At 44.5% G+C, this 23,675-nt stretch overlaps 1 protein-coding gene across 1 annotated transcript; it reads left to right on the top strand.

The window, feature by feature from the left end:
• The first annotated feature begins 1,534 nt into the window (after window positions 1-1,534).
• FZD7 (frizzled class receptor 7) lies at window positions 1,535-5,834 on the top strand. The gene has a single exon (XM_058840245.1). It carries the CDS (start codon window positions 2,187-2,189, stop codon window positions 3,906-3,908), a length of 1,722 nt encoding a protein of 573 aa, XP_058696228.1. The 5' UTR covers window positions 1,535-2,186; the 3' UTR covers window positions 3,909-5,834.
• Window positions 5,835-23,675: the final 17,841 nt, after the last annotated feature.

The following is a 23,675-nucleotide window of genomic DNA, read 5'->3' as shown; positions in this document are numbered from 1 at the left end:
ATAAAAATCCTTAAAAAATTGTAAAAGAGAAGTTCCTCTAAGGCACTCTCAAACAACTAACTGAGAAAGTAGAAAAGACATTTAGTTTCCAGAAGGAACTGCTGCAGCCATGACTAGATAGTCCTTCCCATATATATTTTTTTATATTCACAGTATTATTTTTAAAAACATCTCCATTAAGAGGAGTAAATTTATTTTAGCAAGCCTGTTTATAACTGTCAGCTTCTCTTAAGAAATGTAACAAAAGCTGCAACGCTATGGTCTTATTGGCATGAGGACACATTGTTCATGAGCAGTAGAGGATATGGAAAACATTTGTTCAACAATTGCTGTTGGAGCTCCCTGAGCCAAACCCTGCTCTCTTTAACTGCCCTGGAGGATGGTACGGATTGGTGTCTTTGCTTAGCTTCTAACAGAAGCACAATCCCAAGCAAAGGAGTAAAAATAAGAATTTGAGTACTGCAGTTCAGGGGGACCTCTGTCCTCAAAGGGAAAGACGGGGTAAGTAGAATAATACTTGGCTTGAGCCTGTCTGTGAGCACAAACTCTCATGGGCCAGTGAAGCAGAAGCAGGCCTTGTTGCAGAGCTTTTGTGAAGCACATCCCTTCTGTGCTGCCGAGGATATGCTCTGCCTGCAGTGGCTGCATGGTCCCAGCTCCCTGTGCTTTGGCAGTGCACCTCAAAACACAGCTATGTTGTGAACCCCACATTCCTGTCCTTAGCAAATGGATGCTGGTGTCTAGTTCTAGATCTGCTTGGCCTAGCAGGCCAGTAACAGGGCTCTCCCCCACCCATGCCATTTTCTCTCCTGCACGCAGGGTTCTTTCACAGAGGAGCTCCTGGTTTTTCACTGTTTAATTGAGTCTCTTAAGGAATGGCTGCAGTGCAAATGGGGATTTAAAATTTCTCCTCTTTGCTTAGGTAAAACTGGACTATTTCAAAAAAAGCTGCCTTACCCCAGCTAGGGCTTAGATCTGCATGAATAAAGCGTTTATTCTGCCAGCAAAAAGCAACGGTCATGGTGCGATAACAAATCAAACCCCCCACGCTGAGGAAGCGACGGCGCACAGACACGAACATCCCAACTACGCAATAGGATCATTCTGCAAATGTACCCGGGCGCTGGGTTTGGGATTTTTTTTTCCTTACTCTTTTTTTTTTTTCTTCCTTTTTAATAACTCCGGGCACAGGCAGCTGTTCGCGTTTTCAAAGCCAGCTCAGAAGGCAGCCAGTTAATTTTAGTTTGCTCGGGCCACCCTGAGCGAGCTGCCTGTCCCCCGCCCCCCCGCGCCTTCCCGGCTGTGCCGGGCAGTGCGGGGGGTGGGAGCCGCGGGCGGCTCCTCCCGGCCCGGCCCGGCGGGGATGGGAAAAGTTGTTCCCAACTTTTTTTCCCCGCGGCGCGAGCTCCTCCCCCTCCCTTCCCACCCCCCTGAGGCCCCGCCCCCCCCGCGGATTGGCGGGCGGGCTCTGCGGGGCCCCGCCCCCGGCGCGGTTTGTGAATGGGGCCGGCGGCGGAGGCGGGGCCGGCGCGGAGCTGCGCCGTTTTTGTGTGCCGGGCCGGGAGCCGCCGAGCGGGTGCTGTCGGCGGGGCCGCGGGCGGAGCGGAACAGAACGAGCCGAGGCGGGAGGCGCGCGGCTACCCCGGACGCACAGCCCGCAGCGGTGTCCGTCGGGAGCGGAGCTCGGCCAAGCTGCGGGGAGGATCGCGCAGTAATTGGATTTTGAAAGTTATTTAAGCCCCGAAGTAAAATACACGGCTCAGCCGGGCGCGGTAATAATCCATTTAGCCGTAACCTAAATCCCCGGGGCCGTGCAGTCGTGCAAGGGAGCAGCGCCTCCGCCTCGCCGCCGCCGCGGGACCCTGCGCGGAGCTGGCCAGAGCAGTCGCCGGGCTACGCGCGCGTCTCCTGCTTCGCTGCTGCCGCCGCCGCCTTCTCCGGGGAGAGCAGCTCCCGAAACTTTAAGCCGAGAGAAGCGCCGTCACCACTCCGTGAGCACCGCCGCGTCGGAGCCGAGGAAGAAAGTCGTGGAGGTCCGGCGCGGAGCCGCTTTCCTCCCGTCCCCGCGCTCCTGCCCCACCGAAGGGGCCCCGCCGCCGCCCTCTGGTCGCTGATGCCCGTGGGGTACCGCGCCGGCCTGCTGTGAAAGACTCCCCGAGGCTCCCGGGCCCCCGGCCGCCCCGGCGATGCGGGCTGCAGGAGAATGCGGCGGAGCGGCCGCCGCCGGCTGCCCCTTGCTGGGGCTGGCCGCGCTGCTGGCCGCCCTTTTGGGGACCCCCGCGGGTGCCACGGCACAGCAGTACCACGGCGAGAAGGGCATCTCCGTGCCGGACCACGGTTTCTGCCAGCCCATCTCCATCCCGCTCTGCACGGATATTGCCTACAACCAGACCATCCTGCCCAACCTGCTGGGCCACACCAACCAGGAGGACGCAGGGCTGGAGGTGCACCAGTTCTACCCGCTGGTCAAGGTGCAGTGCTCGCCCGAGCTGAAGTTCTTCCTCTGCTCCATGTACGCGCCGGTGTGCACCGTGCTGGAGCAAGCCATCCCACCCTGCCGCTCCCTCTGCGAGCGGGCCCGTCAGGGCTGCGAGGCCCTCATGAACAAGTTCGGCTTCCAGTGGCCAGAGCGGCTCCGCTGCGAGAACTTCCCTGTTCACGGTGCGGGTGAGATCTGCGTGGGGCAGAACACGTCGGATGCCCCACCAGGACCCGGTGGTGCGGCAGGTCGGGGGGTCACTGCCCACCCCACTGCTGGCTACCTCCCTGACTTTCTTACCCCTCCACAGCCACCCTCTGGCTTCTCCTTCTCTTGTCCCCGGCAGCTCAAAGTGCCGTCTTACTTGGGCTATCGGTTCCTGGGGGAGCGGGACTGTGGAGCCCCCTGTGAGCCAGCCCGGCCCAATGGGCTCATGTACTTCAAGGAGGCAGAGGTGAGATTTGCCCGGCTGTGGGTGGGTGTGTGGTCCGTGCTTTGCTGTGCCTCCACCCTTTTCACCGTGCTCACCTACCTGGTAGACATGCGACGTTTCAGCTACCCGGAGAGGCCCATCATCTTCCTCTCGGGCTGCTACTTCATGGTGGCAGTGGCCTACGCAGCAGGTTTCTTGCTGGAGGAGCGGGTGGTGTGTCTAGAGCGCTTCTCTGAGGATGGCTACCGCACTGTGGCCCAAGGCACCAAGAAAGAAGGCTGCACCATCCTCTTCATGATCCTTTACTTCTTCGGCATGGCCAGCTCCATCTGGTGGGTCATCCTGTCCCTCACTTGGTTCCTGGCTGCTGGCATGAAGTGGGGCCATGAGGCCATTGAGGCCAACTCCCAGTATTTTCATCTGGCTGCCTGGGCTGTGCCCGCTGTCAAAACCATCACCATCTTGGCCATGGGGCAGGTGGATGGGGATGTACTCAGTGGGGTGTGTTATGTAGGTATCTACAGTGTGGACTCACTGAGGGGCTTTGTGCTGGCGCCCTTGTTTGTGTATCTCTTCATTGGCACTTCCTTCTTGCTGGCTGGTTTCGTGTCCTTGTTTCGCATCCGCACCATCATGAAGCATGATGGCACCAAGACAGAGAAACTAGAGAAGCTGATGGTACGCATTGGTGTCTTCAGTGTCCTCTACACTGTGCCTGCCACCATTGTTCTGGCGTGTTACTTCTACGAGCAGGCCTTCCGGGGCACCTGGGAGAAGACGTGGCTCCTCCAGACCTGCAAAACTTATGCTGTGCCCTGTCCCAGCCACTTTGCCCCTATGAGCCCAGACTTCACTGTCTTCATGATCAAGTACCTCATGACCATGATTGTTGGGATCACAACTGGCTTCTGGATTTGGTCTGGCAAAACCCTTCAGTCCTGGCGGCGCTTCTACCACAGACTCAGTACCGGCAGCAAAGGCGAGACGGCAGTATGAGACCCCCCTGTCCCCTCTGGCACACACACACTCACACATGCATACACGCAGAGGAGGCAGAGGAGACGGATATTCAGCATAGGAGTAGGGCAATGATTCCCTGAAGACGGAGGAAGGGAGGCTTTTCCAAACTTTTTCTTCCTCAAGGAAAGTTTGAAAAAAAAAAATAAAAATCAATGCATAAAAGATCAGTCAAATTATGTCCAGTGGTGCTTATGACCAGCTAAGTGGGAGAGGACAGAAAAAGAGGCCACTGCTGGGACAGGAGAGTCCTTCTCCCAAAAGTCTCCTTCCTTCTCTCCTGCTACTCCTGTCGAGGAAAAGAAGCCCCAAACCAACTAAAATCATCCTGCCTTGCTTTGGACAAGAGGGAGGGGAAGCCAGATGTGTTGAGCCACCCCTGCCGAGAAGTAGCCAAATGCCCCCTGAATTGCCGGGGCCGAACTGCAGCGTGGGCAGGGTTCCTCCCGAGCCTGAGCTCGCTGCCTGCTCCTTCCAGCTCGGCGGAGCCATCACGTGAGTACTGCACAGCCGGCTACAGCCCGATCGTGTGCTGGGGAGATGCCTCTGTTCTGTCAGCTCACAAGTTCCTTTTTACCTCAGTGATACATGGTGTAATTGTTTTAAAGTAAAAATTTGGCCCTCGATCTGTTCTTGCTGCTGTGGGGAAGGAGGGGGTTGCTATTCCACACCCTGAAAAGAAATGACTTGTTGCTTTTCAGCAGAAGGCTTTTCCCCCTTGCCTTTGTTCTAGGAGACAAAGGGGGAAACAAAAGTGTTTTCTATGTAGAAAGGCATAAGCATGGGATCGGTTTTTATGGGCAAACTAACAAAAAGAAGTCGTTGAGGTTCACCCTTGGATGTGAGGAGCTCGCAGAAATAAACATTCCTTTTATGAAAAAAAGGAGGAGGCAGGATGTTTTCCTACCGTTCAGTATGGGTCAGTTTTCTAAGCTGAAGGAAATGCAAGATTTAGAGGGCAAGAAGAGCTTACCCGAGAGCACCTGCCAAAACAAGAGCCATTAAAATATGTAATGTAAAGATAGGATTTTTTTCTTCCCATAAACCTGGTTTATTTCCTGCTTTGCAGTGAGCTCACTGCAAAAAAAGTCAATACACAGCCAGATTCTGGGGACAGGAGGAATCGTTTTGGCTCACGATGGACCCTTTGCCTGCTCCTCAGGTTCCCTGAGCTGCATGGCAATGATTCTTGGTGCAGGTGGCGGGGCTGGGGTTGGGGTTTAAAATCAAGCAGTTACTGCAAGTGAGGAACCTTCTCATTTCTGCTAAAGTGCAGCTGGTTAAGTTTCCAGTGATCACGTCTTGGAAGGAAAAGCATTCAAAAATTTATCATCAAATGCATTCTTTTTGAAATGTGACAGATTTTTCTATTCTGAAAATTTTTATGTTGACTTGTTCATATTTTATTTTTTGCATACTACTTTACCTTTATATTCACTGAAGGGTTGTTTTTATAAGTATATGTGTGTGTGTATATTCTTGCCTAAGGACAAAAAAGGACATTCTGGATTTTTAGCAAGTCTCCACCCTACAGCTGCTCTTCATGTTTTTTGGGGGAAAGTGTCTAGAATGAAACTTTAAAAAGAAAAAACCTGTTCAGGGTGAGGGGGCAGACTGCTGCTGTCTGAGGGCATACCAGTAGTCTGAGCATGAGGAATGGGCCTATCAGCCAAATCCTTTAGTAGATCTGATGTCAGACTTGCAGGGCTTGGTTCGTCTTTTATAATGTGCACGTGGAAGAAAAAAACCAAGTGTGTCAGACAAGTGCAGTATGTATATTTTGTAAATCTCAGTTTTGTAAGAAAATATGTATTTATGTTTTTACTTGATTTTTTTTGAAGGTCTGTATGAGGCCCTGCTTCACCCCATGTACAGATCACTAAATAAATAATTTTTAATACGAGGGCTCTAATGATGTTCTTTTCATCCTTGAATACTTCACAGGTTTTAGAATGGGGGGAAGCTCTGAATAGTGGTGTCTCCCACTTTGTTATGGATAATGCAAGAGACTTTTCTATGAATGCAGACTGGAAACTCAGCTGTGGCTTGAAACTGTTCTGACTACCAGCCCCTCACAACCGGAGAGCACATTTAGAGACAGCTGGTTTCAAATGTCTGCCCTGATTTGAGGTACTTGCATCCTAGCCAAGTTTTCTTCCAGTCTCTGCTTCTAGCTGAGGGCAAGCTGATAAACCAGTTCCCTTATCTAGAAAATAAGGATAATACTCTCTTCCCATTCCAAAGAGACTTCAAGATTGAGAACTGGAGGGTGCTACAAGTGCTGTAAATTAAGTCCTCACTTTGACGGGTGGAGTGTAGTAAGGGAAACACTAAAGACTAAGGACTAGGTCCTTTTTAATGGCTCTCAACGGGCAGTATCATGAACTGGTGCTTTTTCTCCCACAGCACCTTTGCTCTCTGCAGTTTTGTTTCAGTGAATTTTACTTTAACAGCTAGCCTGAAGCCTACATTATTTCTTATCACAGTCATCTGAAAGCTTCAGTGGAATGGTCTGTTTTATTTAATTTTTAAATTGGAATGAATGTTTAGATCTCAAGCTGTGTTGCTACAGTCACGGAAAGTGCCCCAACAAACAGAACTGTACACCTACGAAATGATGATACTTCACAGCATTTCTTTCACAAGGATTTCAGCCTACTGTCTGCATTCATCACACTTCCTGTACCTTAAATTATGCCAGTACTAAAATTTAAGTTATGGAACAGAGATAGATCTAAGGTACCTTAGCTAGATGCCACCACAGCAGCGGTGGTTCACTGCAACATTATTTCATTTACTAAGCATAGTGTGTAATAGTTCCACTTTGAGGCTGCTATTTTATTTGGACACTGTGCTCTCAAACTTAACCTTTTACTTTTACAGTGTATGAACTACTGATTTAAAAGTTGTTTTAAGAGCTAGCCCCATTCATGCTGCCTCTCTGGAAGAGCCACATCTTTTATTTGAAAACACCTCTTGCTGTTCCCCAGAATTGCTCACTTGTCAAGTTTCCTTTTTGAAAAGACCTTTGCGTTCCTGCCAGTCAGGCTGCTTCAAACTGCTCCATGACATGAGCTTGCTGATCATTGCTGAGGGGGGTTTCATTCCACTCACTCAGGAAACCTGAACCTTTCTATAAACATTTCCCCCCCATTAATCCATCAGTGCCGGCCAGAACGGCTGGAGCAGCTTGTGCTGTGAGGGACTGGCAGCCGCCAGGAGCAGTGGTGTGACTGACACCCCTGTGCTGTGCAGCCACAGCTGCATTGCTAAACATGCAATCAATTCTTAATACATCAGGGCCAGCTACGCCTGCGATCTGTGCAGGGGCCTGCACCATGGCCCTCCACTCATCCGCGCTCGCTGCATGAGAAACCGTTCACACGTGATCGCTATTTTTTTCTCCATATGTAGAAAAACTATATAGAGACTTTTTTTAGTTCGTGAGACATTTATATCTGAAAAAAAAAAGTCTCTATTTCCACCAGAAACCATTAAAGCTGAGTGCTTTTATTTTAGTATTTCCTATTAGCTACTTCCAGATTTAAAGTCACTTCCAAAAAACTATCCAAATCCTGGGATTTAAGATACTTTTTAAAATTTGAAATTGTAGGTGAAATTTGATGCTGATATAAAGTAGAAGCAACTGCTATTCACTCCTAAGCAGATGTGACTCACATCAAGACTGAATTTGCTCACAGTGGAAACAATTTGGAGAATTTCAAGTAGTGATAGTGTCTGGCCTGCTGTAATAAAAATGTCTATCAGCATTTTGATAACAAAGTAGCAGTTACTTTCATAATGGAGTACAATTCAAAAAATCTTTGTGAAGCTCTCTGGAAAAATGGAGGAAAAATAAGACTTTATTAACCTTAGATAATCACTGCAAAACATTTTTCTCTGACTAATGTTTAAGCCCACTTTAATTTTTTTAAATTTAAGAAAAGTTACCTCACCTTTACCTTTGGCTCTTGTCTATGCAGCATTTTTTGGTTCACAATAACTTGGCAAGTAATAGTCATTGATCCATATCCCTGTAAGTGTACACCATATACTATATTTTCATGAAAACTATAGAAACACTGGTTCTTCAGTTTCAAAGACATTACTGTTACTTTCTAAAACGAAGGATTATTGTTTCAGGCAAGTAAAAGAGGAGGCTTCTACTGCTCTAGAGTTCATGAATAGCAGCAGCAACTGAATGTTTGTCTCCACGGAAAAAAGAGCTTTTGTAATACATCAGTGATTGTTTGGGTTTATTTTTGGTGGAATACCCACACTGATGATTGAATGTTTTTGTCTAAGTACTTCACCCACAACCAATAGCTTTGCATGCAAGTAAAAACCACACATCTCAGTATTCACCAACTGGCAACAGTAAACATTACTTATAATTTCACATGGGTTTAGAAGCCAAATTACTAGCTTGCATTTCAAATAGCCTCTTTTTTTCTTCATTTCACTAATTTCCTTCCAGACTTTACAGGTATTTCATATACACCCTGCATATACACCCTTCATACATGCCTTCTGCTCCTTTTTATTTTAAACCATGAATCCAGCTGAAAGAAATTTAACCTGTTGCTTGGAGAGGAGAAGATGACACTGTGAGTCTTCAGCACTCTAACTGTTCATTGAGGAAGACTATTGCCAAGTCTGCCCTATAAAAACCAGGATAATTTTTTTCATGCTAACATGTGTGTGGTTTTGGCAGATACAACACTGCACAAATAATATAGGATGGGGGGGGAATAGATACAGTCATGGCAAATTCCCAAATGTTCCACTTAGAATCAACGCATTTTGGCCAAACTAAAACTAAAATATATACATCAGAGTTTGCTCAGACAAACCAGTTTGTGCTGCAGTCAGAGGAGGGAGGTACAAGGGAGGGTTTTGATGCTGTTTAAACCCAAGGTCCAAGGTTGCCTAGTTCAGATGGCTGGGCACTGCTTGTCTCAAAACCAGATCAGTGGAAATAAGGCACAGACAGCACTTTCTCCTAATTCAGGTAAACACCAGGCTCAAGCACTGTGTTACCACAGCTGCAGCCAGATGGGATTTGGCTGAATGATGCCAGGACAGCCCCAAACAGAGTCATGAGCACATACTCCTCTTGATCACCTGCTCCTCTCTGTACAGTCAGCCTACCCATGCCAGGAAACTATAGGATAAATGAGAATATGGATAAAAAGCAGGAATAAGCAGGGCCTAGAGCACATTTTTAAATAACAGCTATAAATTGGAGGAGATCACTAATCCATACTAGTCAAGAAATCCTGATTACAACAATTTGTTCATTTTGGCTGCCCCAGCTGTATCACAGCTTGGCTTGGTAATAGGCAACTCTTCACTTAAGCATGTTACCCTTACAAATACACATAGAAGATCTGAGTCTGCTGCCTAGAGGAGTAGCCTATGTGAATAGACTTTGGCTGCACAGATCTTCGAAATTGGTCTCACCATGTGGCTATCAGGGTAGCCATAACCTTACCATTAAAGCTTCAATCCCAAAGGGCCAGGGTGACATCTAGAAAGAAGAACCAAAAAAGAGGCCAAATTCTCCCCTACTTTGAGCTTTACTGAAGGTACTGAAACTCTAGCATTGTTCTCAATCCAATCTGCAGGAAAGCAAAGTCATTCTCAGGGCAGGCAAGGAGATAATTTCCACTATGCTGTCCTTTTCCTCAGGCTAACATTCTGAGGGACTTGAAAAACTTGTGGTGAATAGGGAATTCTGCCAGAAGCTGCAGTAGAAGAAAAATATGTTATCTGGCCCAGATGGACACAAAAAGGCGTTCTAGCAAGTAGGCACTAATCTAAGATTTGAAAGACAAGTGCTTGATTACCTGCACAATCACAGATGATGGCCAGATCACATACAGTCATTTTCCAGCAGTATTTGGGCAGCTAAAAATGGAGGCAGGTTACATGGAAAGCACTTTTGGTAAACATTTAAATTCCCAGGTGCACATCTAGAAAAATCTTGTCTCTGTCTCTAATTCCTTGTCTATAAAATTGGAGCAGTGACACTTCTCTATATTATAGGGATGCTGTGAGAATGAATACTCTCAAAATCAGAAGAAATTTAATATGATTATAATAGAGTTTATGTAAATACCCTGTCAGGCCTTTGTCCCACAGTCTGATATTTTTCAGGTAGATTCTGTTTTAGAGAACGCCAAAACACCAGCTAGAATAAATTAGTATGTTCTCCAATATCTTATCTAAAATTGGTCAGGCTGAGCACCTGCTTTCATAGGAGTATCATCTAGCCAGGCTCAAACATAAAGTGTGAGAGGGTATAAAGAGGCAAGCCAGGTAAATAAAGAATTACATTAAACTGGGCATGTATGTCAGACAAAATGGACTTGTGTTACAGTGGTGCTTAGGCATAGCAGGAATAAGGGTTTGGGCCTGTGCTGGTACTACAAGCTTCTTAACTCTTACAGTGCTCACCAAGCTCTCATTTGCTATATGTTATAAACACCATTATCATCAACAGGCTCAATGACATCTCTGCTGTCCCTCTTTAAATAAGTGCTACTCACTTCAGCTTGTTGCTGAATCTACACCTTGGTAGTAGGCCTAAAGCAGAATTGACCAAGGTTTCATCCAAGCCCATAGCAGTGAGAATTCACCTTCCCTGCCATGTTTTTACTTCATCTCTTAGCTCCTCAACAGTTTCTTTCTGCTACCATGACCTCAAATAACATCTTTCTCGTTACTAATGATGGCCAAGGAGAAGGATTAGTTGGATGTTTGGACATTTTCCTGCCTTAACAACAGGGAACAGCATGAGGCTATTACAATTCTTTCACCAATGAAATACAGAAGTGTCTAAGTTGACTGGGGTAGAAGTTTGTGTCTTGCCCTGATGCCAGCCTTTCCCAGGGCAGACTTCTGCACCTATTCACCTTCATCATACATCAGATTTTTGTTGCTAAATAAAGTAAACCAACAAATCAGAATATGATTCCTAAAAACACCAAAGCATACACGAATTTATAGCTTACTCTGCCCAAAAACCAAAATTGTAACATATATTTTTCATGGAAGACAGTCAAAGGGAACTACTTCCAAAAATATTTGCCTAAGGCACAAATCAGATCACTTGCCTGACACGGCTTCCTTCCACAGATTTTCCATGTGGGGTGTGTGTATGTGTGTGCGTGCATACCTAGCAGAGTGCATGCGAGTGTAACAGCTAGAAGTTACAACTGTAGGTAAATCTCTCATCAAAAGCCCAGTGAAGAAAGAAAATCAAAAGGCCCTTGCCCAATGCAGCTGTCTGCTAATTAAACACTGGTGTTAATTGCAGTAGTGTGTCTGGTCCTCATTCCCTGTGTTTGTTGTTATGCCTGTGTGAGTTCCGGATTGTTCAGAACTTTCATATTCTCCCAGAAAATGAAACTGTCTATAAAAAGAATGAAAGGCTGTGATATGTATATATATCTATAGGGCTATTTTTAAAGAAAAAAAAGAGATTTTTTTCTGTGTGTTAGTTCAAAGCCAGCTTTGATTATCTAAAGCAAGTCAGTCTTTAGAAAGGGTAAAAAACTAAAATGTAAAGATTGAATCTTTTTTATCTGATCCATGATGAAAAGAGCATTTCTTATTTGTCGTGCTCTTACCTCTCAAATTTTTAATTTTATTTTTTAATTAACTGCAAAATGTAGAAGTCTCAGGCAGCATTTCCTGCCCTTACTTTACGAGATGTGCAAAGAAGCATTCCATTAGGGCTAACAGCCAGTAAAAGGGATGTCATTTGACACCCTTCCACAGCTATGCATACCAGGCTGGAACCAAGCGGGATTATGTGAGTGGATAGAAAGCCCTTCTAGAGAGAGGATTTACTCATACTGTTTTTCTTTACACATTCTGCTCTCTGAAGATAATAAATCAGCAATTGGATTTGCAGAAACAACTCTCTCGACGGCTAAAGAATTCCGGCACAAAGTAGATGAAGGCAAAGATCTGGCCTCTGTAAAGCAGCTCAGAGCGCCCGCGGAAAGCTGAGACCGAACGGAGCCGTGTGCCAGGGGACCGAACAGCGCCTGTGCCTGAACCATACTGCTCTTCTAGCAGGGGCAGGACGTGGGCTGGGTTTCCAGAGCTCGGATCAAACCTCACGGCAGCTTTCTGCTTTTATGGTAGGCTAAACCTAAGTCCTGCATTTAAGATTTAAAAGTCTGTGCTTTGCAGTTACTTTGAGCCACCAACTGTCTTTTCTGGTAAAAAATCCCTGACCTGCAAAGACTAATTAATCTGTGGATGGTTTTGCAGTTATGAAGGCACAGAACTTTGTACCATAGCCCACAGACAGGGATTTAGTTTTCTGTCTTTGAGAGTTCTTAAGAATTTTGCCACTTCAACTAATAAAATCAACATAAACAAAGTTAATGCCTTCATTCCATGTCCTTCATTTTCCTCAAGCAAAGACTTCCTGTACTGAATTCTGAATAGAATCTTTATCTAAACCTCTCAACATGAGAACTGAAAACAAGTATTTCTCAGAAAACAATTCCAAGAAATTCAGCAATTTCACTTAAGGACTCCTCTATTTTGCTACCATGCTTCATTAAAGCTTTGTTAACAAAGTGTCCTTTGGTCAGCATTTCACTATAGCACTGAAAACAGGTATTAAAGATGTAATAAGTTACAGACATAAAAACAAGCCGATGGAAAACTGTGTCATGAGAACCGTTATTTTCACAATGTCCACCTCTCAGCATCATCCCTTGCTGCACCTTATTTAGCTGATAAAGTTCTTTGTAGCAATACCAGCCTATTTTATTTATCCTTAAATGCAATTCTGCACATACACTTACATTAGTAAATGAGAAGCAGTGTGTGCCAGCAGACAGGGCACCAGACTAGAAGTCAGGAGACAGTCATACTTTTCCCAAATTTGCCTATGGTCTGGAAATTCTTCCAATCATCCTTACCTCCATTTCTTTTTCTGCCCTTCTCTAAATAGGATCATGCTCTTTGGGACAAAAAAAAAAAATCTCTATTGTCCCCACATATGTGTTGGTACTGTTCCCATCTTGTTGAAGCCCTGATCTTGATGGGGACCTCTTAAGATTGGGCACAATGCAAGAGGTTCCAATTAAAAATAATTGATCATTAAGAGACAGAGAATAGCAAAGAGTGAGCTGGCACTTTATTTTCTATGGGGAAATAGTCAAACACTAGTGGCAAAGTAGAGACACATGTGATGACACCAAATCTTCGCAAAGAAATGAAAGTGGGAAGTGTCACTCATCACCTTTTGGGCTTTTGTGGAACATGCATAAGGAATGTTCCCTTCTCTGAAGAGTCTCTGGGGACTCTTCAGATGATGGGATTTACTGTCACATGCCCTCTTCTCCCTGTCTTTTTTTGGTTGTTGTACAAAGTGTTGCCATGTGGGGTCTGTGTGATAGCACACACTGCAAAACATCTCCAGCTGAGCAGAATCAGTGCTGGCCAGTAAGATTGTTAGTTGGCTGACTAGTCCCTAAAAATGAAAACCAGACACTGAGGAAACTATCTTGTTCATAAAAGGAAAATACTTATCTGCAATGAAATAAAAAAACCAAACCCAAACCAAAATAACTACCTAGGTATTTCATAAAATATCACTAATGAAGTGATTAAATCATTCAGAAGCAGAGCAAGTAGGAAGTGCACTACTTCCCCATGCACCCCAAAAATATGGTTATGAATTAAGCAAAACAATTTTTCAGTTAAATCTGAACTGCTTCAATTGAAGAAGAAAATAAAGGGGAAATTTTCTGAATGCTTTGGTGAAATGCTTTTTAAATTAAGGAACCCCAAATCTGAATTTGAAACGCACCCATAAAGATTGGAAAACCTTATGCAACCTTGTAAGGTTCAGCTGGAATTAAGAGGGAAACTAAGAAATGGACTAAGGCTAAGATAACAGGTGAAGGCAGGTAAAGCCCTGTGGCTTTGGAACCAGAGGGAGTTTAAAAGAGACACAGGAGTCAGTTTTACCTACGGCTTGCCCCATATCACTGAAAAAGTCTAATCCACTTCACTGCACCGTGTTGACCTGGTAATAAGGGACACAAGGCAGAAAACTGAGCATTTTTCTTAATGAGATTAAGAATGGTGTGTAGGGAAAAGTGTTTGTGGAGAGCAGAGAAAGAGCAATAAAAACCATTGAGACTGAAATGCGAGAAGCTTGTGGACACAGCTATAGCTGCATGTACATTTGCTTTTCTTGTGTTTCAGGCTGACCAAAAAGAAAACTCTGGTGTGAAGCCATGTTTCCGTGCCTGTCAGGCCCATGCTCATGCTAACTGGCCCTGCCTGCTGGCTAATGCAAGAGCCAGGCTTGTGGACTTGGCTGGCTCATAGACACCCATCCCAGAGTCCATGCAAGGTGGAGGTGTGACTGCCTGCCCCAGTCCAGGCAGGTGTTGCCCTGGGATTCCTCACACTGCCTTTTTAACAGAATACTCATAGCAAAGTACTGTCTCTGTCACCCTTTAAGTGTGGTGAAGTATCCAGGCTGTGAAGGAGCACTTAGTCATATTTCTTCGCTCCAGCAGCATCCTCAGGGCCATGGAATTTCTGACTTGTAAATTGATGTCATCAATGTGGATGCTCAACAAGTTATATTCCTCCTATAAATTTTCAAAAGCATGAAGTTTGCTGACAAAGAAATTCACGAAGGTTGCCAGGAGTATGTAGCGCCTTTCTCGAATGTCAGTCCTAGCTATTCCCTTGGAAACCAGTAAATAAAGAGTTAAGGAATGAGCAAACACAACCTTAACTGTACTGTTGGAGTGATGCCCCAATATGGCCATAGCACACAGAGCCTGTGCTATCTCAAAGGCAGAGTGCAAACATTTGGGGAATAGGGCACATGACCACAGGACAGAGTCTGAGGCCTTCTTTTTTGCAAGGCAAGTCTGGTCTGTATGGAAGCCGTGGGGACTGAGGATGGGGCAGGGGGCAGTGTGCCAACACCAACATTTCCCAGAAGACAGCTGGTCTCCTCCTCAGGACTCGCATCTATTCAATTCACATCCCCTGTCCTCTCAGGCTGCCATGGGAATGCTCCCTCCACCCCCCAGCACTGAGCCCACAGGCCATCCTACAGCACCTTTGAGCACTTCTAGTAATTCTCTGGGGGAGGAAGAGTTCTAGGCACTGGTATTACCACAATTTACAAAGTCAACACCAATAGGGGACACAGTAATGAACCACATACATGAATAGAGGAGGCAGGGAAAGACGCAAGCCACCTCCCAGGGAGACAAGGCCTTTCTCATGTCAAAGCGCAGCAGTTTCCTTGTGTCACAGCCACAAAACAGCCAAGTGCTCCAGCTCTGCCAGCTAGAGCAAGGCAGCTCTCACAGCTGACTTGCACGATCCTGGCAGTACAGTCAACCCCAGCAAGGGCATGGGGAAGGTTTCTCAGGCCCTGCTTTTCAAAAGGCCTATGGCTGACCACATTTGCTAAAATGGAAAGGCGTAAGAGCCTAGCAGACAGCTTTGCTTCTGTCTCGGTTAAGTGTTTTTTCAGCAGGGATAGGATGACACAGAGAGTGTCAGCTGTGCTAAGGCACAAACACTGCTCTGAAGCGCAGTGCCATAGAGAACCCTGCTCAAACACTTCCTGTCATGGCAGGGGTATACTCAGAAGTGTTGCACTGTCCCTCTTCTCTATTTATTTCTCATTCTCTGCTCCCTAGGAAACTGAGAATTACATTAGCTCCCTCTTTTTTGTCCTACTTTGAATGCCGAGCAGCTAGCACCCATTATTCTGTGACAATGTCCCATCTTACTGACATATCTTGAATATGTACATTTTTATACTGCTTTAATAGTGCTATTTTAAACTTTAAAGCCTGTCACTTGTCCTCATGAAAGTCAGATGGAAAATAATACTATTCTCATATTTTTTTCTGGTCTTAACATCCAAAGCAGCAGTCGCTAGAGCAAGCCTCTGTCCTCCTGTTGGTAAGAATTTCTGTAGCCAGTTTGCACAGTGCTGTCTTGCAACTACAACTTAAGGGCTAATCAATACTACAATTACTGCACATCTGCACCGTGTGAGGACTTGTTCTGTGATCACTTGCAACCCCTTGATTTGAAATTTTGTCTGAGCAATAAATGTATTATCAATTGAGAAATAAATACAGAAATTGAAGACCAGAAAGATAAACACTGGGCCGCTCCCACCCTTGTGTGGACACAGACAGGTACTACTAGTAGTACAGTAGTGTGAGATCAAGAGGTGAATCACAGAACTGTCTTGAATCCAAACCTCTAATCTCAGAGACCCAGACACCAGGCTCTGAATACAGGAATATTCCTGCAGCTTTTTTCCTAAATACCTCATAAGGAAGTGTCTTTTCCATTAACATCTGCCAAAAGCCAAAACACATAAGCTGTCCTACAGTAGACAAAAGCATGCTCATGTTCCTCAGAAACACTCTCCTGACTCAGGGTTGTGTTTGCAGGGCTGCAGACCCTATGCTTAGACCTGAATGCTCTCAAGCCTTGAGACCAAACCACACCTGCAAACATTTGCTGCCTGGTTCAGGAAATCAGGCTAAAGCCTGTTCTGCTTGACAAAGAAATGCCCTGAGGTCGAGCTGGCTAGTAGTGACCAACATAACCTGTCCACAGTTTATGTGCTGGGAGAAAAAGGCTACCGAAGATTGCACAGTGTTGCTAGAGCTGCCTTGTCCTCTTCCTAGTGATAACCACTGCCTTCTCATCAGAGCACTTGTTACCAGCAATTTAAGAGTTAAGCAGGAGGGCGGACTAAAGAGCATATATCTTATTTGTCTCCTTTTGTAGCTAAAAAAGCCCCTCTTAGATGCAGGTGTAAATGTCCCCTTTCCTGACCTACAAGGTATTTGCCATACTGTCTGTCCCTAGGGTTAAAAAACTCCCTGGCAGTAAGGCTTCTGTAAACACTCCCACTTTATCTACAGAAAGGGAGAATCCCAGCAGTACTGGAAACAGATGTAAATGGAAACTGTTAAAAAAATTAATAAAAAAAAAAGAACATTCAGCATGTGTTAAAAGTAGTAGCGATTTCTGGCAAGAATTAATTAAACCAGATGAAACACTTCTGATATGATTTGTGTGATCAGACCATTTAATTAGTTCTGGCTTTTAGTTCATCGTAACAAGCTTCTGTGAGGGTGAAAAAGGAATAATTGTTTATTCAAATGGTAATAATTTGGGTTTCTTTAATTGATTCCTAGTGTGTAAGCATTGATTCCTGCTGTTTTCTAAAGTGCTGGATGGAAAAGTTCCAGCATGATGTCCAGTTCTAGAGGCCACCAGGTCCATTCCCCAGTGCAGCCCCCCATTTGTGATCTAGTCTGCTACAGCCCTATTGCTTCTCCTAGTTTGTCTGTACACTGCTGAGCAGTGAGCAGGGCTTAGCTATTCCGAAGTGCTTGTGGGTTTATTAAGTATTCCTGTGTGAAGCTGATGATGTGCTCATAAATAATGTTGCTGGGACTGAAACATGTTTTCTTTACAGCAGGCTGGATATTCTGGAAAGGAAATGTTTTAAAAATAAAATAAAATAAAATAAAAAATATAAAAAAAAGCAGACACCCAAAGAGTGTCTAAAAGTAAAGAGGTTTAGATAATATAAAATCTTCCTTAAAAAAAAAAAAAGGTGGGTTTTTTTTCTTCTGTGCCTAAGGTTAATTCATCAATCTTTGCCCAAGGACTGAGGAGGAAATTGACTTTGTTTCGTTATTAGGATACAGCATAGTGATGTTGTGGAGCTTACAAAGACACATTCTAGAAGTTTTAAAAGTGGGACTAGTAATCCTGTTTCTGCTCATTGCTAATTTGGTGCGTGCCAGTCAGTAAAAAGGCCACAGAAACCCTGCTGGTGTGAAAGGTGGTACAGGATGAAGGTATGCAAAGCAACAACTGAATAAAACAGCATTTCTGCAGTTCAAAACTCCATGGAAGCATATTGCAGATTTATGCCTAAACCAGTGCTGAATTATGGGTCACTGCTGTAAAACCAGAATTCCTTAGATTACTTAATCTAATGAGGTCTGCAAGAGAAGAAAAAGGCCCCAGTCTATAAGATTTAAGGGGTTGAGACCTTATCTGCACGCTTTTCTGTAAAGCTCCAGGTGCACTGTAAGATCTATATCATCAGATCCATGCTAAAAACTGTGTTGTTTAAAACTAAACAATCAAAGGCTGAAAAGCAAAGCTCTCAAGTATCATGAAACAGCAAAGCAAAGGTTGCCTAATGTAACCTTCTGCCTCGGGGTTGTATGGTATAATATACTGCTTCAGTCTGACCAGGTACTGCCCCCACATTCATTTTTTTGGCAAGAGCCCTGCTTCACTCCAGGCACAGGTCTGACAATGCTCTGCATACAAAGCAGCTCTTCAATATTCTTTTTCATCTCAGCTCTTCAGCATGGGGCTCTGGCTTCATCTCCTACAAACTCGCAACACTGCATGAACAATGATACTTTTCCATTCTATGCTGTTCCTTCTCTGCTGTTCAGGCCCAGAGCCCTGAATGCTTTGCACTAGTTAACACATTTATTCCCAAAATATTTATTCCTGTGAGGTGAGGAAATATTATCCCTAGCTTAAAGAGTAAGATTGAGTTACCTTCTAAAGAAAAGTAGAAAGGAGGCAGGAAAAGCAACCAGATCTCTAGAGTCCCAATCAACCACCTAAATCATCATTTTTACAACGGGCCTCTGGCCTTTATTCACACCACACAACTTCTGCTAGAGGTTAGGCACTAGTGCCAGAGACACAGCCCTATTCACTGGTATAACATAAATCTACTACTGTGACTTCAGACCAATATATTATACGACCCTGTTCTAGGTTTACTTAGGGTGAAATTCACTCCTGTGCAGAAAGCCAGCATTTACATCCTTTCTCAGAGTTTTGCAGTTGTATGTGCACCTCATGCTTACCCCTATGATCTTTCTTTTGGGGAAAAAAATTTTTAAAAAATTGTGCTGTTTATCCACTAGACACTGCAATAACATAATTAAACACATGTGTACAGACTGTGATTAGAAGGGAAGGCTTCTTGAGAGCACACTGGTAGTCTAAAAAGTAGGAAATAAAATAACACTAACTCCATATTAAAATAATTTTACCCAGTGAATTAGGGAATAGAACAATCTCCTTTCAATCATCATCTTTACAGCAAGAGTCACTTCTGTATACACAAACACCTTCTGTGTGCAAATTAAGAAGATTTAATCTTATTTAAATGCATATCTTGCTGTGTGGAAGGAAAAGCCTTGCATTTCTTCACAGAAGTACCTGCTCAGTGATCAGTTTATGTGATGGGGAGCACTGAGACAACAAACTGGTCTTGTTCCCTCTGCACTTTGCCGAATTTACCTGTTTTCAGCTATCCATATATGTGGCCAGTGGAAACTCCTGAAAAACCCTAAACAGTGGAAGCTCCCTGTCCCTTTATATCTGAAGGTGATCTCCAAAACTCCTTTGTTCCAGAGTTCATGGTAAGCCAGTACAAATAAATAATGTTTTCTGAAATAATATCTAAACAAAAGCAAGTCTGAGTTTCACCAGAGCAGTGAAATCTACCAATTACCCCTCTGAAGTCACATTTTCATTGCTTGCCCTGAGGCACATAAATCAGTCAAAAGGTCAAGATTGTCAGTGCAGTAGAAAAAGTGTAGCTCCTCACACACATACGTGCACTTCCCTGGTCTTTGGAAACACTCCGAGAAGGAGGAAGCAACAACACCCCCCACACTCAGTCTCCAAAGCAAATTTACCAAACAATTAATGACATTTAATGTTCAAAACAGGTTGTTTTCTGGTTCTAATACCTGTCATGGTCTCATTTTTTACTGAACAGCTGTTAATAAGTTTAAATAAATTTAATTAATGTCTACAAATGACTGAAGAAAACAGGATTACCGTGTTCAGAATGTTATTCTTTGCTGCCATGATTTCTAATTTCAGCTTTTGAATTTGTTCCTTTAATATATATTTGATGTTTAAAAATATGCATAAGTTTTCAGGGAATCTTTTAGCCATGTAGCTACTAAGTATCTCTCATATATTAGGATTATTTTTTTAAGAGCATGCTGAATGAAGCAAGAATTATTCCCACTTTGCAAATCATGCAGCTATTGTGTCCTGTTGGTCCCACAGCTGGGCCTGTGTGATGTTATTGCATTCCAGTCCCCTGCCTGTATTCCTGTGGTATTGTATCTGGGGGAATCAGGATACTTGGGGCTGCAGCAGTGTTGACACAGCAAGCGAAGGTGTCCCAAGCAAAGACTCCAGAGTTGGACTGAGGGTGAATTGGACATGGGGAAGTCAAGAGAGAACAAGCTCTGGGCTTCTCCTCTGTGTGAGTTTTGCTGTCCCAGTACAAGGGCCTAGTGCCCGCCTAGTGCTGGGCTTACAAAATACCTAGACACAATCTCAGAAAATCTATTAATACAAAGACTCAGTGCTGGCTCAGAAAATAATTGGTTAGTTGCAGAGTGAATTTTGGAGAACACTCATCCTAGCCTTGCTGTTATTACACTTTTCTGGCACCTGTAATTAAGCAGAGTCGGAGATGGACTAGAGACTTACATGTCCCCCCATTTTGCCTCGAATCACGGTAGCTCTGCTCTCACAGTTGCACCGCAAGAACATTTTAGCCATAGGGAAGGTCTAAGGCAGAGATGGGAATGAGGGCTGGGGATTGAGCCTTGCTCAGTTGCACTTGCTGCTCCAGCTGCCTTTGAAAAGATGAAAAGGCTATGGGAGCCAGGCGTTACCCTGTTGGCTCTGCTTTGCTCTGGCAGCAGCAACTACCAAGGCAGCTCCCCTGGGCTCTGCCACAGCCAGAGGAGTCACCACAGCTTCACTTCTGGTTTGCCTGCCCTTGGTAAATGTCTATTTTGCCCATGACAGACTTCCCCAAGGCCACGCAGAGGTGAAGGCTACACCCAAATTTCAAGTCTCAATATAGTAGCTTAACCACAAGTCTGTCCTCCCTATCTCCTTTCTCAGGCATATATATATTGCCTCAGTCTCTCTATGCCAAATACAGCACAGTGTCTCACAAGACAAGGCTTCTTTCTCCCCTCTTCCAAGCTTCTAATGTTCATTTATTGTTTTCAAACAAGGGACGTTTTAAAACAGTGAAGAGCTCTATCTGCAAATTACCTTAAAACATAACCAAAGCAGACACAAAATCAGTGTAATATTCTCTGGCATGGTATTTCATTACTAAAGCCACACTGCTGAAGATGTCTGCTTTCCAGTCCACATTCTTAAATCCCTGTTCACTCTCCTGCCCAATAGCACAGAGATAAGCAAAGGAGGGGGCTGTCTGGCCTGTGTGCTTTGTCTGGTAAACAAGTAACCACTGCAGCACACAGATTACAATGCACACACTGTCTCTCCTTGTGCTTACCCTCACCTACATCTCTGCTCCAGCTGCATCATTCCTGTGGAGTGCAATGGCCTCTGATCGTTACAGAGCACCCTTCAACTTAGTCTCCAAGACTGGGAAAATAAGGAAAAAATTTCTATCAGCAGCCAAGTCAATCAGGGCTTCATTTCTAACAGCCATTTCACCACGAGGGCAACATTTCTAACAGTGGAAGCATGATTCCCAAGCACAAGAATGCTCGAGTTTGTTGATCACCCTGTACCCCAACTTCTGCGAGACAGAGATTGTTAGAGATTTTCTCAACTTTTACGCAAACTCTGAGTTCTCAGAAACTCCAACATATGTAACCCTGGAGGAAGTTTGACGTGAATTCTTTGCTGACATTGTCCTCCAGTTCACATGTTGGGAGACTTCTTCCTGCTTCCTTCTTGTCAAGAAAGACAGTTTCAACAATATGGATTTTATTGTACACCTCCTACATCCCACTTCTTCCCCTTGTCAATAGCACAGAGGCCCAAACGCCATCTCAGCTGCAAAGAGGAAATGACTATTCACAAGACACAAAGGTTTATGGATTTCTGCCTAACAAAAGATTATTTCTAAGCAGACTCTTGGTGTATTGGTGCCTCATCTCTACCAGTGGGAAAGCAGATGCCTCAAGTACGCCCCAACAGCAAGGAGTAAGAGCACTTTCCAGGGCAGGTGTACTATGCAAGGTAGCCTCTTAATCTTTTCACATGCACAAGCATTATTTTTCATACCAGCTGCATCTTAAACACTCAGTTAAGATGGTGATTAGTGGTGGTGGTAGGGTGTCACAGTGGGAGCTTTCTTAAGAAGAAAAGGCTTTGATTGAGCCAATGAAAGCTGTTGCCAGGGAACCAGATGCCATGAACACACCACTCCAGCAGAGCAAGAATACAAACCATGTGAGTGCTGGACTGAGCTTTAAATGCATGTGCTGGTTGAGGCCTGAACACACCATTAACTCTTTCGGTACCTGAAATAGTTCACACAATGAACTGGGAAGATGGGAATCTGTTACAAATGCAAAGGAGCAAAACATCTCCTGACATTTCTCTCTAACACCCTGTTGATTCAGAAGAAAAACAAATGGGGGAAACTTTTGACCTTTAGTTTTTGACTGGCAAAGGACGTTTGTTTGTTTTGTAAAGTATGAAAGGAGACTTCTCTTCAAAGCAACACTTAGTTTTACACTAATGTGAAAAGGAATCAGATAACCCTATAAAAGTATTAATTTTGTTTTTGTAGGGGGTGTTACAATGAAGTTTGGTGTGCACACAGTGTGTTCACTGGTCAGTTCCTCTGCAAGAGGAAAAGAATAGCTTAGATTCCATTTTTCCCAGATCTGAGCTGGTTTCCAACACAAATGTTACCGATTTGAATTTTATCTGATCAGTTGCCAATTTGTTTCAAAGTTAACTTTCCACTCTGATTACAAAACAGCCTTGTACTCTACCGACAGAGCATTTTTTTCGTAGTGTAAATTCCACAGTGCTCTGCAACCCTACCAGTAAAACGCAGCTAAAGCTCTAATTAAAAATCATGCCTGCCATATGTCAATTCATAAGAACTAAAATTAAACTAACAAGGGGCTGTAACCAAAACTTTTTTTGAACACAAGAGACTGCCTGCTCTCTTTTGAAGCAGAACATGTGGAAGCCTGGGTAGTAGCCTTGCAGGACAAGGCCTGGCCCCAAACATTTTCATCTTCAGACTTCCAGTTTGAATCCAGCACAGGTTCCTAAGCATGAAAAGCCATTCCCCACTCCACAGCCTGAGTGAAAGCCTCTCCATTCCCTCACAGCCTGCACTGGCTGTGTAACTGCTTTGATCCCACAGAGTTGAGCAAGTAACATGTTGCTGGCAGTACTATGCTGAACTCCCCCTCAGTCTCCATTCCAGCCTATTTATATCCTGTGGTAATACCAGCCATCTAGTGAGCTCTGAGTTGGGGTCCAGTGTACCACTGCCTTTTTATGCCTCTCCCACAGTGCAGAAGGCCTGGGGGAAAAAGACAGCAATACCATTATAATGCTTAAGTGGCCATAAAGTCCCAGTGTGAGTCCTAACAATCTGAACATAAGGGACAATAAACCTTGGGCTCCTCAAACTTATTCTAGGGAATTGGCAAGAGTGGGTAAAGTGCAAAGCTGATTTAATATCTTCGCACATCTCCCATGCCAATTCCAGCCCAGCTTGGTGATGCTGGAAAGTTTGGCTCCCATGTGCCTATTGGCCATCTAAACAGGCAGAGCATCACACCATCAAGATGATACCAATCACTGTTGGAGTCCCAACCAGCAAGTATT

The sequence above is a fragment of the Poecile atricapillus genome, chromosome 5, assembly GCF_030490865.1.
Source record: "Poecile atricapillus isolate bPoeAtr1 chromosome 5, bPoeAtr1.hap1, whole genome shotgun sequence".
In the NCBI taxonomy this organism is placed as follows: Eukaryota; Metazoa; Chordata; class Aves; order Passeriformes; family Paridae; genus Poecile; species Poecile atricapillus.
Note: the sequence above shows the minus strand (reverse complement) of the source record. Positions and strands in the feature narration are given on the sequence as shown.

Coding starts and splice junctions, on each gene's coding strand:
- FZD7 (XM_058840245.1), top strand. CDS start 2,187: ATGCGGGCTGCAGGAGAATGCGGCGGAGCGGCCGCCGCCGGCTGCCCC.